Raw genomic sequence first — 15,175 nt, 5'->3', positions numbered from 1 at the left:
GGGTCCAATCTTAGGGGATACTGCCACATGTCTCTGGTCTGGTCCGGCTGGGTCCAACGGTCTCCTGAATCTCTTACTGACTCTACACAGGATCGGAGTATACTACTGGATGTACTCGGAGCAGACAGGAAATAACTGTAGAAAAGATGTGTTTGTTGGGTTTGGCTCGGTCGGCACGTGCCGCCTTGGCCCAAAGCTTAACTGCAAACCAGAAGAAACCAACTCGAGGTATATACCTTTGCCAATTTTCGTGATACCATCAGACAGGCCGCCACCCACTGCGGAAGCCCAAGAAGTAAGAATAGAATCAAATCAAATAAAAAAAATAGATAAGAAGAAAAAAAAATAAGAGGTGGAAGGAATTAGTAAAGTAAAATCAAGGCCGAAATCAACGCCCCGGAAAGATTTCACACCATAATGAGTACGGGCAGGGCCAAAGCCAACAAGGCGCCGCCCGCGTGGCGAAGTTCAGCCTGGCGCGCTGCTGCGCCGGTGAACACGGGCGCCGGATGCTCCGGCGTGGTGCTCGGAGCCACCGGCACCCGAGACTCACTGGGCGACGGCCGCACAAACAACGTTGAAGAGGAAGGTCGCGGATGGGCCATGCCCGTTCCAAGAACAGCGGACCGTGTGCTGGTAGGAGGAGCAAGATGATGGGTGTGCGTGTTGTCCGGATGAGAAGGAGTGCCGGCGCCCCCTTCTGGACTAGTGCCGACCGAATGGCCAGACCCGGGTACGGCATCAGTCGCCGCACTGATGGGTACGGTCACGGTCATGGTGGTAGGCGATGGCCCACACTGAGTGCATACCGTCACCGTCGTGGTCCATCCGGGGGGTGGAAGAGCGGCAGGAGCGGTGGCCTGCGACTCGGGGGCAGTGACTGGCAAGGTGAGAGTCACCGTGGTAGGGGTTGCCGCACACTGCGTGCATACAGTCACCGTCGTGGTCCATCCCTCGGGCGGACTGGGAGCCGTCGTATGTGCCGGCGATCCCGGGGTAGGATTGGTGACCGTGGCCGTGGCGGGGACCGTCCCGGGACAGTACGTTGTCGTGTAGGTCGTGGTGATCGTGGTGAACCCTGTCGGGCAGATGCTGGTGTACGATGTGACAATCACGGTTGTGACGGTGACCGGCCCGGAGCTGGAACCATTGGGATTAGTGGGACCCGTCGTTCCAGGCGCAGCTGTGATGCCGGGGGCTATCGTGGTTGTGCCGCTTCCATGATGGGTTGCCGCGCCCGTGGGCGACCCCGTTGGCTGGCCGGTCTCATTTGACGACGCGGTGGCTCCCTGCGACGGAATGGTATTTGATTGGCCGCCAGTTCTAGAAGAGCTCCCTGACGGGTTCAAAGTGGTGGCACCGGAGGTGTGCGAGATGACAGACGACAACCCTGTCGACGAGCTTAGTCGTCCCGAGCTGATATGCGAGCTGGAAGAGATCACGGTGCTGGAAGAAACCACACTGCTCGACGGGCTTGGATGGCGCGATGTGGGCGTTCTCGATGGCACCGAGCTGCTAGAATGGCCGGTGACGGTCGAGACCGTCGATGTTCGAATCACCGGGGTGGACCTTGTTCGAGACGTCCCCGGCGAGGTCGATGGACTGGGCCTTCCGGAAGTGACCGGGGATCTCGACGGAGTGAGCGTGCTGGTCGTTTTCGTTGTGGCCGACGGACTGGGATAGGAGCTCGAGCGGCTGGTATGGGACCGTGTTGTGGTAGGGATGGATGAGGTAGTTGGTGACACAGTGACTGGAGTGGAGGTTGTCCCAGAAGTGGTTGGTGTGCTGGAGGTGACGGGGATGGTGCTGGAAGGGATTGGAGTAGGAGTGGGATGCGCAGGATCGCGTTGGACAAGAATATTCTTCATATGCTCGGCATAGTCAGTTCCGTTGATCTGGTTTCGCTCCGATGCAGTGGCCTCCCAAAGCATAATACCACCGAAGGTCTCCGGGTAGCGACCCATGTACTGTGCAACCAGAGTGTCGACCTCTTCCGGAGTGAGATAATATCCCGGGTTGGCAGCACTCTCGCTTGCCGGGAGACCAATATACAACTTTGCCGCGCGATTGCCCCCGTTCTGGATGACGTTGACCCATCCATCATAGTTGAAGCCGCCATTGCCGCTGCCGGCAATGTTGAAAAAGTTCCGAGCAGAGCAGGCTGCTGTGTTATAGAACTGGACCCAGACAAAGTCAAAGACCGAAGCTGCGATTGCGAGGCCTAATTGTTGGTCGGGAATTGAGCACTGGGGTGCGCCAGAAATGTAGAAGGTTCGGTCAGGGATCAGCTCGAAGTGTTCCCGAAATCGATCGACCATGGTGGCATAGCCTGCGACAAATTAGAAACACGCCCCGACCATGTACAAACGACGGCCCGAGAGAGGGAAAGAAAAGCAAGAAGACTTACCAAAGCCACCGTTGTGCTCTATGTCAAAATCAAACCCGTCAACAACAACGTCCCCGAAAGGACGAGGACCATCCATGGCCACCCACGCATCGTCGATGGGCCCGAACGCTCCCCAGAGAAAGTCGGTAAACAGAAGCGCCTCATTTTCAGACAGAATCCTTTGGTTGTCAGGGGTTGCCCCTCCTAAAGACAACAGAACCTTCTTTCCCGCTGCCTGGCAGAGTGGGATGTCCTCTGCCAACTGGTGGCAGCCAGACAGCAGCTGTGTCTTGACTCCACCGATTTCATAGGTGGTGCCATCACACTGGTTGGCAAAGTTGCTGCCAGGCCATCCACCGGCACCTTGGCCGGGAAAGACATTGATGAACCCAAGGTTAATGATGTCCACCGAGGCATCTTGACAAATTTCCCTAAGGCGAGGCTGATCATACCCTTGGCCCTAGAGAGAGAGAAATAGAGAAGTTAATACTTGTACCCAGACACAACGCGGGCCGTTTCGGTTTTCGAGTAGACAATGGAACCATACGTAGTAGACAGCAATATTGGACTTTGACTGGGCATCAAAGGCAGAAGCTGATGCAACGAGGCATGAGACTGCCGTACCCACGGCGAAAGCCCTTTGGAAAAACATGGCTCTTCTTTCTTTCTCCTCAAGACCAAAACCCAAAAGGGGGGGAACGAATGTGATTTGAGAAAGGGAATGACAAGCGGCCAAAGGCCAATCAGCTAGGTATGTCTAGCCAAAGAGAGCGTGTGTGCAAATAAGTCAAAGAAAGGACGCAGACAAACGCCTGCTGGGACTGGTCCTACTAACGGGAGAACAGGTTGGACAACCGGAGAGGAAAGCATCAGGCGAGAAAACCGGACGGAGTTATATATACGGACACCTCGGGGGAAATTCGCACGCATTCCGACCCTCCAGCGTCTCACCACCACAGGACCGGTACAACCGAGTTTGCCCGCGCACGGCCAGGAAATGAGCGAGTCAAAGGCTACCAGGATTAAACAGGATAGCAATCTCTCCCTAATTGCCAGTCTCAGAGGCTAACGAGACGCTTGGAGCTAGTGTTCCCGAGAGCAAGAACGACTCCAAGGGCCGATTGGTCCAGGGAGATTGCCATGATGATGGAGATCATGGCCGACTGATATTGGCTCGCAAAGAGGGGGTTCTATCCTGAGAGCCGCATGCGACAGGGTTTGAAATGTCTACGCTAATGTTTAGTGACTGGACTTGCATGAGAAAGGCAAGAGGAATACCACAAGCTAACTGCTCCTGGACCCAGTCCGACGGGGTGTCGGGAGAGGGTCCGGAGATCGACCCCTCTATAGGGATCGATAAGAATTCCAGTTTCTAGCGAGTGCCCAAGGGGGTACTCCGGAAGGTTGTAGTTACAGGTCAAATAGGCCGAGGCCTTGTTCATCGGAATCCGACATTGATTAACAGTAAGAGAATAACATGGGAACATGGCCAGGAAGATGCCATGACGGACGGAAGTGGCCACCACATGGTTGGTAGTACGGAGTAGAAGAGCAAGGGCAAGAGAGAGAGAGAGAGAGAGAGAGAGAGAAATGGACGGGCGAACGTCGAGGCGTTGGAGGGACCCACTTCTGGCACTAGTACGCTCCGGGCCAGCCAGGAACACCAATCAGAACCCATAAAAAGACACACTAGTCCCGAAGAGGAAGTCGCACGGTGCGGAACAACGCCGCGGGTGAGTCACCTGACCGACCCGGATCTTCGCCGGTCCAAAAGCAATCGTCTCTCCGTCCACCTCAAAAGTCCTCTCCTGTCGTCTTATTGCCTCCCTGTCATCATGTGTGATCTCCCTCGGCTTGCACAGGGTTACATCGTCCCTGGCTCTCGGCCTACATTCCTGGAGGACCGCAATCTCCGTTAGTCGCATCGGCCGAGCACTGACCCTCCACGGAGCAGAGAAACGAGAACCACTGGGGCGACATCGACTAAATCGCCAGGGATTTTAGGACCCCTCTTAGCGTCTCAAACTCCACTGTTCATATGGAGGGGGACCATGGACCAACGGGATAAGGCTATTAGGCGATATTGGGCGCCACGCTTATTACAGTCGTTGCCAGCCTAGTACTATCTGCCTCTAGCCTCTTCTACATCCAAATGAGAATGGTGCCTACCATATTACATTGACAGACACCGGAAGGCTAAAAAGGGTCATGCTTGGCTGCTCTGGAAATTTAGTACCCATCATTCTAGAAGAAGGAGGGTCAAATGAAAAGGGTATCACGGCCCGCGCTGTACCTCCCAAGGCTTATGAATGCCGTCCCGAAGCAAACAAAATAACGATATCTGCAACATGTAACCTCCCGCCTCTCACAAGGAAGCATGCATTCCCGTCATGTCCGCTATGGGAGCTTGAACTAGCATGGAACCATATTGAGCGATGGCCGTTAGAGATCGTAGTGGGTGTTTCTCATACGACCTACATGCTGCCGCGGATCCGAAGGGTTGGACTTCTTTGTCTGGTCCAAGGCGGGCTTCAGAGCATCGAAATATCCACTACGCCTGGAGTATGTCGGTTTTCGGCTTTATGGTATGCAATAGGTAAGTCATGGTACCACGTTGTACATGGTGTTTGAGCAAGGCGAGGGTTATCAGCTACCTGGGTCGGCTCGCTATACATTTGACATGATTCAATCCACTGTTAGCACTCAAGACCCATTACTCCCCTTTGAAATGTTCCAGATTGAGTGGAAAAAAGAGTAGCGAAATCTCATGTGTGTCCGCTCGTTCCCTCGGCGAAGTGGGTATTGTGGTTGACAGCATGACAACGTATCTAAAGATAGCATTGCGACATACTACAAGTCTGCTGTAGATCATAAACGCGGGTCACTATAGCCATGTCTAAATCATAGTGATGAGTTAATCCAGGTAAATTGAGGACCATGCGTTTATCAGCTGCTCACCCCTTACTGCAGCTCCACTTAGTCTCTGATAGAATTCTAATCGGCTTCCTGCGCTATCTATCTTCAGGCAATATTGTTTGTCATGCTTATCGGAATCTCTACCAATACACAGACCAAACGTCTGACACATAGAAATCCTCTCTATTAGTATGGTTCTCTAAAAAGCCCAAGAGGACGAAGCCCCGTGCTCCTCGGCGACCCAAATCTACCGATCTTCCGACTCCACATAAGCAGAATCAAGACCAAAACACCTCCTTCAGCAAATCACACATCAATGTGATTGACCTCTTTCCCTCTTGTAGCACTCCATCCATCGCTAGGAATGGGTGCGGCATACCCTTCATCACCTGCAGATCCACCGCCACGCCTGCCTTCTTCAACTTCTCCGCGTATTGCTCCCCTTCCGTTCGGAGAACGTCCAGCTCTCCCACCATGACCAATGCTCTTGGAAGTTGAGACCAATCTCCCCGGTAGAACAGCGGACTCGCCTCGGGGTTGGCCCAATCCGCCTCATTGGGAAGGTAATGATTGCGATACCAGAGCATTTTGGGAGCCGGCAAGGCTGGCGTGCGTTCATATCGTCGATAGGACTCATTGTTCTCGACCGTCGCCGTATTATCTGCGACTGGAACGGAGAGTAGCTGGGCAAGGAAGTGCACGGGAGGGGACAAGGTGAGCGCTTTGTGCGTGACGATCGAGGCGAGGTTTCCGCCGGCGGAAGAGCCCCCGGTAGCCAGTTTGGAGGTGTCGATGGAAAGTCTTGAGGGACCATCGGCGATGAGCCAGAGCAAAGCCTCCCAGCAGTCATGCACGGCGGCCGGCCAGCGATTCTCGGGAGCCAGTCTGAGAGAGTCAGCCACCTCCTAGGGTAGTCAATATATCCGAAGCATGGCTCGCCTACCTATAGTCAACCGTCACGACAACGCAGCTTCCCCGCACACACAGATTGGTGCATACGGGGTTCTCCGTATTAATGTTCCCCAGGACCCAGCCTCCTCCGTGAAAATAGAGCATTACCGGCCATCCCGACGCGGGCTTTTCTCCCTTGGGAGTGAAAGACCGCAGAAGAATTTCCGGGCCCTCTGTTTCTCGTCGTTGGATGGTAATATCTTCCGTCTTTCCGACGTCGAGCAGCGGCCCACCCCCGGGAATTAAGACACCGCCGGTTCGCGAGGCGTCAACCGGTTGGAGATGAACCTGTTGCAAATTGATAACATGCTTGTTGTAGAAATCCACATACTCCGGATCTAGAAGATCTTTGACCGAATCGTCAAGGGGATACGGAGGCTGGGGGTCGTGGGAGATGGACATGATCTGGCGAGTGACGGCAAATAGCGCTATGTTCTGTATGTTTGTATGTAGAGAGGTAAAGGGGGGAATGAGAACAGGATCGAGCCGACTTGAAAGAAAGAGGGGAAAGGAAATGGGGTCCTTTTTCTCTCATTCCCTCACTGCGATAGTTACATCGCGAGGGTTTCATCCGCAAGGGACGAGCAAGGGAACGTGGGGGTTTTGTTCTCCAAATCTTGACAGAGCAGGCCAAAAATGGTCGATAAGTTCAATTAGCGGCCATTGCCAGTCTTCCCATTGGAAGACGGTCGAGACGTGGGGGTCGAGCGCAGTGCCGATAAGCCTATACAATTGGATTCCCCGCAGAGCGTCGTATTATTGATTGATCTGCTTCGGTAGGATCATTTCATGTTCTCCGGTTCTTCTCGCTTTTCGTTCATGCGTGTTTCCTTGCCTCGGGCTCTGACTTCATTCTCCGCTCAATACATCATTCTCCTTCTCGGAACCACAGTGGCAACGAAAAAAGCCCATTCTTACCGATTAGGCCCCAAAGCCTCTGCAGGGCACTTATTCTGAGCCATGGGTGTAGTTGCTTGTATATACACCCGTAGTCGAGAAAGGCTAGGGTTGCTGACCTGACTATAAATAGATGCGTGGCTGTGAAGGCGCTTATATTGGATATTGATGTAGATAACGATTCTTTCGATGTCGTACAAGAAATGGAGCCGAGAACCAATGGATGGAGTATCGATAGACTGATACTATGATTCCACAATAATTTGTGAGGACACTGACTCTTGAATGAAGTCGGCTATTCTCCCCGTCGACAGACGCTCTGTGAGGGCCTGGAAGACTGCATTGTAAAGCACCTGGACCGAAGGCGTGACGCGTTTGAGCCCTTCATACCGGAAATAACTATGGCGATAACGCAAGCCAGAACAGAAAGCGAGAAAACATGCATGGTCGCATCCTTGCAGGTAAGAAAGAGGAAAAGAGCGAAGGTTGAAGATGCGTCCAGATGGGCCATCACGTGGCGCTTCCTCTTCTGTCTTCCTTCTGCGACTTTCCTCATAATTCATCCTTCATCCTTCGTCCTTCGTTCTTTGTGATCCATTCTTCCATCCCCTTTCTTCTCCTTGAGGAACATCCATTGGCAGTAAAACACCCCCTTGATCCCTGCAACATCCGCCCTCCATCACTGCGACCAGGAAGATGGGCTGACTTGTTACCACGCGGTTTCGCCCTCAATCAAGGGAGAGATTCTCCCAACCCCTACAAAGGCGCGTGGTATTGATGGGATAATTCAATTATGAGCGCCTCTCTCATGAGGCTATACAGGTCGCAGTTGCAAACCTTAAAGGGTACCCAGGGATTCTCCCACCAAATTTCGCCCCCCTTGATACCCTCAAGCATGTGTGTTTCTTCTGGGTTTCAACCTGCATTCCTGAGAAACGGCGCTCTCGATCTCATACAGACCACTTCCCTTCAAGCTTGCCTCTTGTGCACCATGCCTCATGCTTTTACATTCCGGCCCCTCTGGTTCCGCGTTGACGCGCCCAAGGCGCTCAATCACATAGCTCTTTTAGTATGGGCCTGTCTTTCGTGCTCGACTATTCTCTTCTTTTATAATGATGTCTGCATGTTTCTTGAGCTCCCATAGATCAAAGCTCTCTGCCTATTGGACTCTCGATTGTTTTCAATTATTGGCTATCGCAATTCCATTCTTCTTCTTTAGCCGTCGGTCTTATAGTTTCCACCCACTTATTGCCTTCTGATACTCTTGTGAATGCTTTCCCGCCCCCATTGATGGGAACTGCATTTTAGCCACATCGAGTTATTTCTTTAGAACTAAAGCATGGCCAGTCGATCGATGTCGCAAAGAAAAAGCGGATCGTGGACTAAAGTTGTCATATTCATCTCTTTATACGTCTTGCTTCTGGAATCACTCATTGAATGGGCCCTGGTGCTCTATCTTTACGCGGACCGACGCGTTGATTCGAAGATGACACCAAGCCTGATTCTTGCTATTGTCGCGGTAGGTTTCCTGTATTTTCTGACTAGGTGCACGTTGATCCTGATTGTCATTACCAGTCGTTTCTCACGGTCCCCCTCGTCGTCCTGCACAGCATCCTCGCTTGGCAATACAACAAAGTTGTCGGGTTTGGAAGTCAAAAGGCGATCCTACATAGGGCCTGCACCTATTTACTGCGATTAACAATTATTGTCTGGCTAGCCGCTAGCGTTGCCGGTCTAGTAGTTGTATCGCAACAGGTATCATGTCTTCCAGAATCCGCAACCGATGGCTTTTGGAAAGCAGGTTTTAGCTGCGCGCTTCATCGGGCTGCTGTTATAGTTTCTGTCATTGCCTTGTGAGTTCTTCAACCCTTTATACTATCATGTCGATCATCGATTAACTTCTGTCAGTATCACGGTTTGTCTTTACTTTTGCTCCAGGGAGCTAAGTGAACGTCCGTACGATGTATCCTTGCTGGGTGTCTATAAACATCCACGAGCAACCCGAGATGGCAGCTTCATCTCGAGCTCAACACTGCAAAGCGACAGCACCTTAAAAAGTGATATTTACTACGTCTGTCGTCGTCCTGACGTTACCTACGGAACTAGGGACTATCAGTTCTCTCCGAACGATGTTTCTGAAAAGTCGAATTGGCCTTCGGTTCTTCAGCATCCCACACCGATACATCCAAGACCACACCTCACACTTGATGTCGATCCTGGAAGTGAGAACAGCGATGTACTCTCGGGATCGACAATCTCACCTAATGGCACTCTGAGTAGGAGATCGCCAGGGGGAAGTACAATCAATGACTTGAGTTCTATCTGCCGCACACCCACTGGTGTAACGTCGACGGTCATTCATGATCCTTTTTGGCAACCTCCTCCCTTGTTTGAGCTACCTGATGGCTCTGGAAGCACGTCAACATCTACTCACAAGAGACAGAAATCATCTTTATCCTCTCTCCGCAGGCTTCTTCCGAAAACTTTCCCGTTATCACTACCTCTATCTGCAGACCCTCAAATACGCGCCCTGGCTGATCCCAATGTCCCGCGCGACGTCGAGAAGCAAATAGAGCCCGAAAATACCAAGGACCCGAAGGACGGTCTTCAATCGCAGCCAGAATATTTCCCCAAGGAATCATCGGCTTCATCCCTGGTCGCGAGCAATCCGGACCCTCCAAAGCCGTCGCTTCCACGGTCCATGACGACGAATTCCGCCGAGGCGCCTGAGGCTGTCATACCTGAAAAGGTTGACGTGCACAGATCCAACACAACGCAGACTGGACCAATCCAAACCGTCTACCAGCACCATCCCAAGTTCACCTCTGTTCCCATAAGCCCCCTTACGCTACACCCTTTGAACCGAGCTCCAAGCCATAGAGCCTCCGTGGTGGAGCCAGACAGAATAGCAAACCGCCATAGCATGCGACACAGCGACAGGCGGCGGAGTCAGCGTCAGTTCGAGCCTGTTCAGGTCCCTCGCTATACCAGGAGCCAGCACCTTCCACAAACGCGATGGTCTAAACGTGGGCGGGCAGAGCCACGACGCATGTGGTCCCAGTCCCGTCGAAATGACGCCGAAGTCAACTACCCAAGCACGCGGCGCTCTCGCAGCAGTACGTGTGGCGGATTCTCCTCTGGCCATCTAGACTGCATCCGAGAAACGGGGACGTCTATCGATGAGCCTCGAGGGGATATCTTCTCGGACAACTCTTACCGAGGTACCTCTCGTACTAGCATGCACAAGTACTAAGCCCCTCAAGAACGTCTGCGGGTCAGACGTATTTTGTGGATTATGAGAACCGGATGAGAATGAGCTAAAACAACAGTATTCCACAATTTATCTTTGACTTATAGTTCTTGCTGCTTTTGGGAGCGAGCACCTTTGTTCTATGTTTAATAATCACTTGCGGGATGAGACCGCTATGGCCGGATCAAAATAATCAAATGCGATGTATAACCTGTCTCTACCCTTTGTTGTTAATGTTGATGTGATTTATACTGAACGAAAGAATATGAAGTCTCTTGAGCATAATACCATATGCTACATTTAAATGCTGCCATTAGACACCCCAAAGACGCCGGACGAGTCAATCCCACTCACGATCCCACCCTATGCTCCAGTACAAACAAAAGATCCCCGAAAGCTAGAGAAATGACCAAGGAAGAAAAAATAAAATAAAAAGATAAACACCAGAAACAACCGAGGCTGACCAGAGTTCCAAAATCAAGCAGAGCCAAACAATCGGATCATGCTTTCTTCCCACTGCTACTCTTCTGAGCGTATTTATACTTATACCCCTGCTTGCGTCGGCCCTGTTCATCACGCGGCGGGTCCTGGGGCTCCTTGACTTCTTTCTCACCCCAAGACCACATCAGAGCTCGACTCATTCGCTCTCGCTCCTTGAGCAAGAGATCCACACGGCGTTCCCATTCCTTCTCGCGCTTCTCGACCGACCGGGCAATGCGTTGATCCACCGCCGCGGCCGTTTCGTCTTTGACGGCGATGACGGACTCAAGACGTTCGATCTCGGCGCGCAGCGATTGCAGGTCTTTGCCTTGGCTCGAGCGAGAGGTGCGCAGGGACTGGAGATCGGCCTGGAGATTGGATTCTCGCCTCTCGGCAGCAGATAGAAGGTCTCGAAGCTTGCGGTTGGAGTCAGCATGGGATGTGCGAAGGGTAGAGATGGCGGTGGCATGGGCCGTTTGGAGGCTTTTCAGCTGCGCCTGGTGGGTCTCCTCGAGGGCCGATTCCTTTTGCCGTTGAACTGGAGGCGATGGAGGCGGGCTGGGCTGCTGCTTTTTCTTGTCTTCTTGGAGGCGCTGGATGGTGTCGAGTGCCTCGGAGTGCGCATCCTTGACTTGGGCAAGCTCGCGATGGGCCTTGTCGAGGTTGGATTTCAGGTCTTCGGCACGCCGGGTCAGACGGGTGTTTTCGCTCTCGATGGAGTTGATGAGAGTGTGCGCTTCGGTGGTTTGCTCTTGGGACCGCGTTACTTGCATTTCCATGGCCTTCCGAGCGGAGGAGGCAGTCTTCAGTTCGGCCTGAAGCTTTGCGATTTCCTCACGGAACATATCTAATTCCGGATCGACCGGAGCTTTCTCTTTCAAGAGGACATCGGCGGGACGTGTCGTGGTGGGTTGGCCCAGGTCCTTGATCAGTTCCAAGATCTCGGTGTACGTGTTCCCACCCGTCTCGACGGGGAGGTCTGCGGCCATGGCTTTGAGTGCATTCTCCTGGGCCGTCATCTGCGATTGCGCGCGCGATAGGTCGGCTTCAAGGGTGCTATTCTTCTCTTCCAGGGGGCGATTCTTGGTTTCCAACGAGGAAATCCTGTCCTCGAGTTCGTGGTATGCTTGGTTCGCGCGCTCCAGGTCACCCTCGAGCCTCTCAATCTCCAGGACGTGGTCGTCGATTTGGGCTCGGAGCCCGTCAACCATGGTGTTGTTCTCACGCAGTTGCTGCTCCTTCACCGTGGTGAGTTCTTGTAATTTCTCCAGGGTTTCGTCCAGCGCGGAATCCCGCTTTTTCACTTGTTCTTGAGACATGGTTAACTGCTGGCGCAGGTGCGTAATCGTTTCCATCCTCTCGGTTTCTAGCTCTGTAGAAGTGTTGCGATTCTGCAGGTCTTTATGCATGTCACCAATTTGTTTCTGGAGAGCGCTGAGCTCTAAGGAGCTGATGGACGACTTTTGGAGAAATGATTCCTTCTCTTCGTTTCGCATCTGCAGCAGTTGAATCTGTTCCCGTAGAAGCGTCTCGTCGCCACGCTTGGCATGCAACTCGTCCAGCAAGGCCGTCTTCCTTTGAAGTTCCGCTTGCAAGTGCTTGATCTGTTCTCCGGCCGAAGCAGCCTCCAGGACGCGACGATGGTTTCTCTCCAATTGCTCATCCCGGTCTCGAACCGCCCGCTGTAAATCGGCGATCTGTCGACGCCAATCTCCCTCCGCATCCTTGCCCCCCTTAATCGACGGAGTCCGTTGCTTACGGACTGATGGAGTCGCCGCAGTGTCTAGCTCGTCATCCGGATCTTCTTCAATATTCGCGAGATGCGTCACATCCTTGGCCAATCCACTCGGCCTACGCAGTAAATGAGACGGCGTGGACATGTCGACAGGAGGGCCAAATTCGCTGTATTCGCCCAGTTCGGGTTCATCTTCGATCGCGGGTTGATGAAGCTGGGAGCTCTGCTGCTGTTCGTCCTGTAGGGGTTGCTGATCCTGTGGCTGGGGCGGAGGCTGGGCCTGTTCTTCGACCTCCTGTGCAAGCTGTTCTGTTACCGGCCCTTGCTCCTTCTGCGGCACTGGTGATTTATTCCCCTCCAATTCTTTGTGCTCAAATATATCCGTATCGTCCTCTCCCATGAGATAGCGCTCCAGATTCGCCGTAAAGTCCTCCGGTCCCGCGACGTCGGACAATCGATCCTCTTCATAAGGCAACCGGGGTTCGTCTAAGGGATCATCGTCGAGGTCATGGTGGCCACTTGGAAACTGGCTGAAATCCACCGTGTACTCCGCCAGACGGGCTTCTAGTTCTCTCAGCGCGCGGTCGGGGGACGACGCTCTGGACGACCCCGGAGAATGGCGGTTCCGCAGGTGCGACTGGTCAGCGGGATGCTCAGACGCGGGGGTTTGGGATCGCTCGGGGGAGTCTATCGGGTCGCGATTCGGACCTGGAGGAGAAGAGGGCATGAAAAGGGGGGTGGCCAGGGTAGAGGCGCCGATCGTGTCGTGCGCGGTGGTGTCGGCCATGGTGAAGGGGGATCGCTGTATCTATCTTTGTTACCGATGTAGATTGGAATGCGCTCGTAGGCCCGGAGCGAAGGGATCACAGTATCATGGAATGGGGACGCCCGAATTGGTCAGGCACATGGAATGAGTTGGATGACGGCGGAGTTGAAGACGATCCCGACGCGATGCGCCGAGAAAGAAAGAGTGGATGTCTCAGGCCACAAGGCACCGTTGTTTACGGGTCTCCCGATTGGGGTTGGCGGTACTGAGCTGCTGTATTGAGAATACACCGTTACGATACATGAATAAAGAAGCGGATGAGTCAGCCACTCGTCGCGTGCCAATTTGCGCCTGACATTTTCCTTTCCTCCGGTCATTTCCATCGCTCTCGGAGACTCGTCGTCTGGCTTCTTTCCTCTGGCCTTTCCGTGCAATGGTTCTTGTTGTTTTTGCATCGTTCTAGTAGTATGTCAGACCAAGACTCGCCGTCAGTGGGGCTCAGCTACCGACCATCGGCCTCCACTGCCGCTTCTCACCCCGCCATTGTTTCTGTCAACTAAGCTTCTAAGTTACTACTTCCCCCTTCGTTTACTTCTGAACGATGCCGCCGGTGCCTCCCTCCGCCGAGCGATGTCGGGTGGTGTGCTATCATCAGACCATCTGCGCCGATGGCCAGTATGTCTCCATGCTGCCGCTGATCCAGCACAACACGGGCATTACCCATGTCATCCTCGCAGCCTTCCATCTAAACGCCGATCCCCACCATATCACACTGAACAATGATCCGCCCGACCATAGCATGTACGATATGTTGTGGACCGAAGTGCCGCTGATGAAGCAGCGAGGCGTCCGCATTATGGGGATGCTGGGAGGCGCGGCGCAGGGTTCGTTCCGCAGCCTGGACGGGGACCTGGAGTCATTCGATCGCTATTACCAACCGCTATTGGCAACCATTCGACGTCTCCAGCTGGACGGCATGGACCTGGACGTGGAAGAAAATATGTCACTGTCGGGCATCATCCGACTGATCGATCGGCTCAAAGCCGATCTTGGAGACGCCTTCATCGTGACGCTGGCTCCCGTTGCGGCCGCGCTGCTGGGCATTGGAAACCTGTCGGGATTTGATTACCACGACCTGGAGCAGCAGCGCGCCTCCAAGATCAGTTGGTATAACGCACAGTTTTACAACGGATGGGGACCAGCCGACGATCCGCGCATGTATGCGGCCATCATTTCACGCGGATGGTCGCCGCAACGGGTGGTCTATGGCCTGTTGACGAATCCCGGCAACGGATCCCAGGGCTACGTGCCATTGGAGACCATAGGGCCTATTCTGGGTCATCTGGTTAAAGAATACCCAAACTTTGGCGGCGTCATGGGCTGGGAGTATTTCAACTCCTATCCCGGAGGACGCGAGAAACCCTGGCAATGGGCAGCGGTCATGTCGCTCAGCATGCACATGAAAGACCTGGTGATGGCAGCGACGGAGCTCAACAACCTGGTGGCGAGCCTTGTGCGGAATATGGGGAGTCGCTAGTATCGAGTAGACGAATATCTGTATTACTAGAATACCTTGGGGAGGAAGCCCCCCGTGGTAGTTATATAGTCGCATTCGCATTTGCGATGTCGTCATAGCGGCGGCCGCCTTTTCCCGATGTTCCTCCGCGGCTTCTCTCCGTCACCGCTAGAATCCCCGACCAGCAAACAAACAATAATACACTTCGAGCAAGCACCGCTTCCCCCGTCGTGGGCCTCAAAATGATCTGATTGACTCCCCATCTCCGATCGGAATTT

At 53.4% G+C, this 15,175-nt stretch overlaps 6 protein-coding genes across 6 annotated transcripts; 3 read left to right on the top strand and 3 right to left on the bottom strand.

Moving 5' to 3' along the window:
• Positions 1-407: 407 nt before the first annotated feature.
• chiA1 (class III chitinase ChiA1) lies at positions 408-3,038 on the bottom strand (the record flags this gene model as incomplete). The annotated part of the gene is made up of 4 exons (XM_024844926.1): positions 408-1,332; positions 1,744-2,329; positions 2,408-2,846; positions 2,934-3,038. The coding sequence occupies 4 exons, from the start codon at positions 3,036-3,038 to the stop codon at positions 408-410; spliced, it is 2,055 nt and encodes a 684-aa protein (XP_024698456.1).
• Positions 3,039-5,580: 2,542 nt separating this feature from the next.
• P170DRAFT_451243 (alpha/beta hydrolase) lies at positions 5,581-6,655 on the bottom strand (the record flags this gene model as incomplete). The annotated part of the gene is made up of 2 exons (XM_024851174.1): positions 5,581-6,187; positions 6,246-6,655. The coding sequence occupies 2 exons, from the start codon at positions 6,653-6,655 to the stop codon at positions 5,581-5,583; spliced, it is 1,017 nt and encodes a 338-aa protein (XP_024698455.1).
• Positions 6,656-7,828: 1,173 nt separating this feature from the next.
• On the top strand, positions 7,829-8,392 carry P170DRAFT_73146 (uncharacterized protein). Its single transcript, XM_024855355.1, has one exon. It carries the CDS (start codon positions 7,944-7,946, stop codon positions 8,292-8,294), a length of 351 nt encoding a protein of 116 aa, XP_024698454.1. The 5' UTR covers positions 7,829-7,943; the 3' UTR covers positions 8,295-8,392.
• A 97-nt stretch (positions 8,393-8,489) lies between these two features.
• On the top strand, positions 8,490-10,403 carry P170DRAFT_481102 (uncharacterized protein; the record flags this gene model as incomplete). The annotated part of the gene is made up of 3 exons (XM_024853834.1): positions 8,490-8,669; positions 8,726-9,003; positions 9,059-10,403. The coding sequence occupies 3 exons, from the start codon at positions 8,490-8,492 to the stop codon at positions 10,401-10,403; spliced, it is 1,803 nt and encodes a 600-aa protein (XP_024698453.1).
• Positions 10,404-10,636: 233 nt separating this feature from the next.
• P170DRAFT_441609 (putative spindle pole body associated protein SnaD) lies at positions 10,637-13,534 on the bottom strand. Its single transcript, XM_024850354.1, has one exon. The coding sequence runs from the start codon at positions 13,400-13,402 to the stop codon at positions 10,901-10,903; it is 2,502 nt and encodes an 833-aa protein (XP_024698452.1). The 5' UTR covers positions 13,403-13,534; the 3' UTR covers positions 10,637-10,900.
• A 209-nt stretch (positions 13,535-13,743) lies between these two features.
• Positions 13,744-14,923, top strand: P170DRAFT_441608 (putative class III chitinase). Its single transcript, XM_024850353.1, has one exon. The coding sequence runs from the start codon at positions 13,983-13,985 to the stop codon at positions 14,916-14,918; it is 936 nt and encodes a 311-aa protein (XP_024698451.1). The 5' UTR covers positions 13,744-13,982; the 3' UTR covers positions 14,919-14,923.
• The last annotated feature ends 252 nt before the right edge of the window (positions 14,924-15,175 follow it).

Source organism: Aspergillus steynii (genome assembly GCF_002849105.1).
Source record: "Aspergillus steynii IBT 23096 chromosome Unknown P170scaffold_11, whole genome shotgun sequence".
Taxonomy (NCBI): domain Eukaryota; kingdom Fungi; phylum Ascomycota; class Eurotiomycetes; order Eurotiales; family Aspergillaceae; genus Aspergillus; species Aspergillus steynii.
The sequence above is the reverse complement of the archived record's forward strand: the minus strand, read 5'-3'. Positions and strand labels throughout refer to the sequence as shown.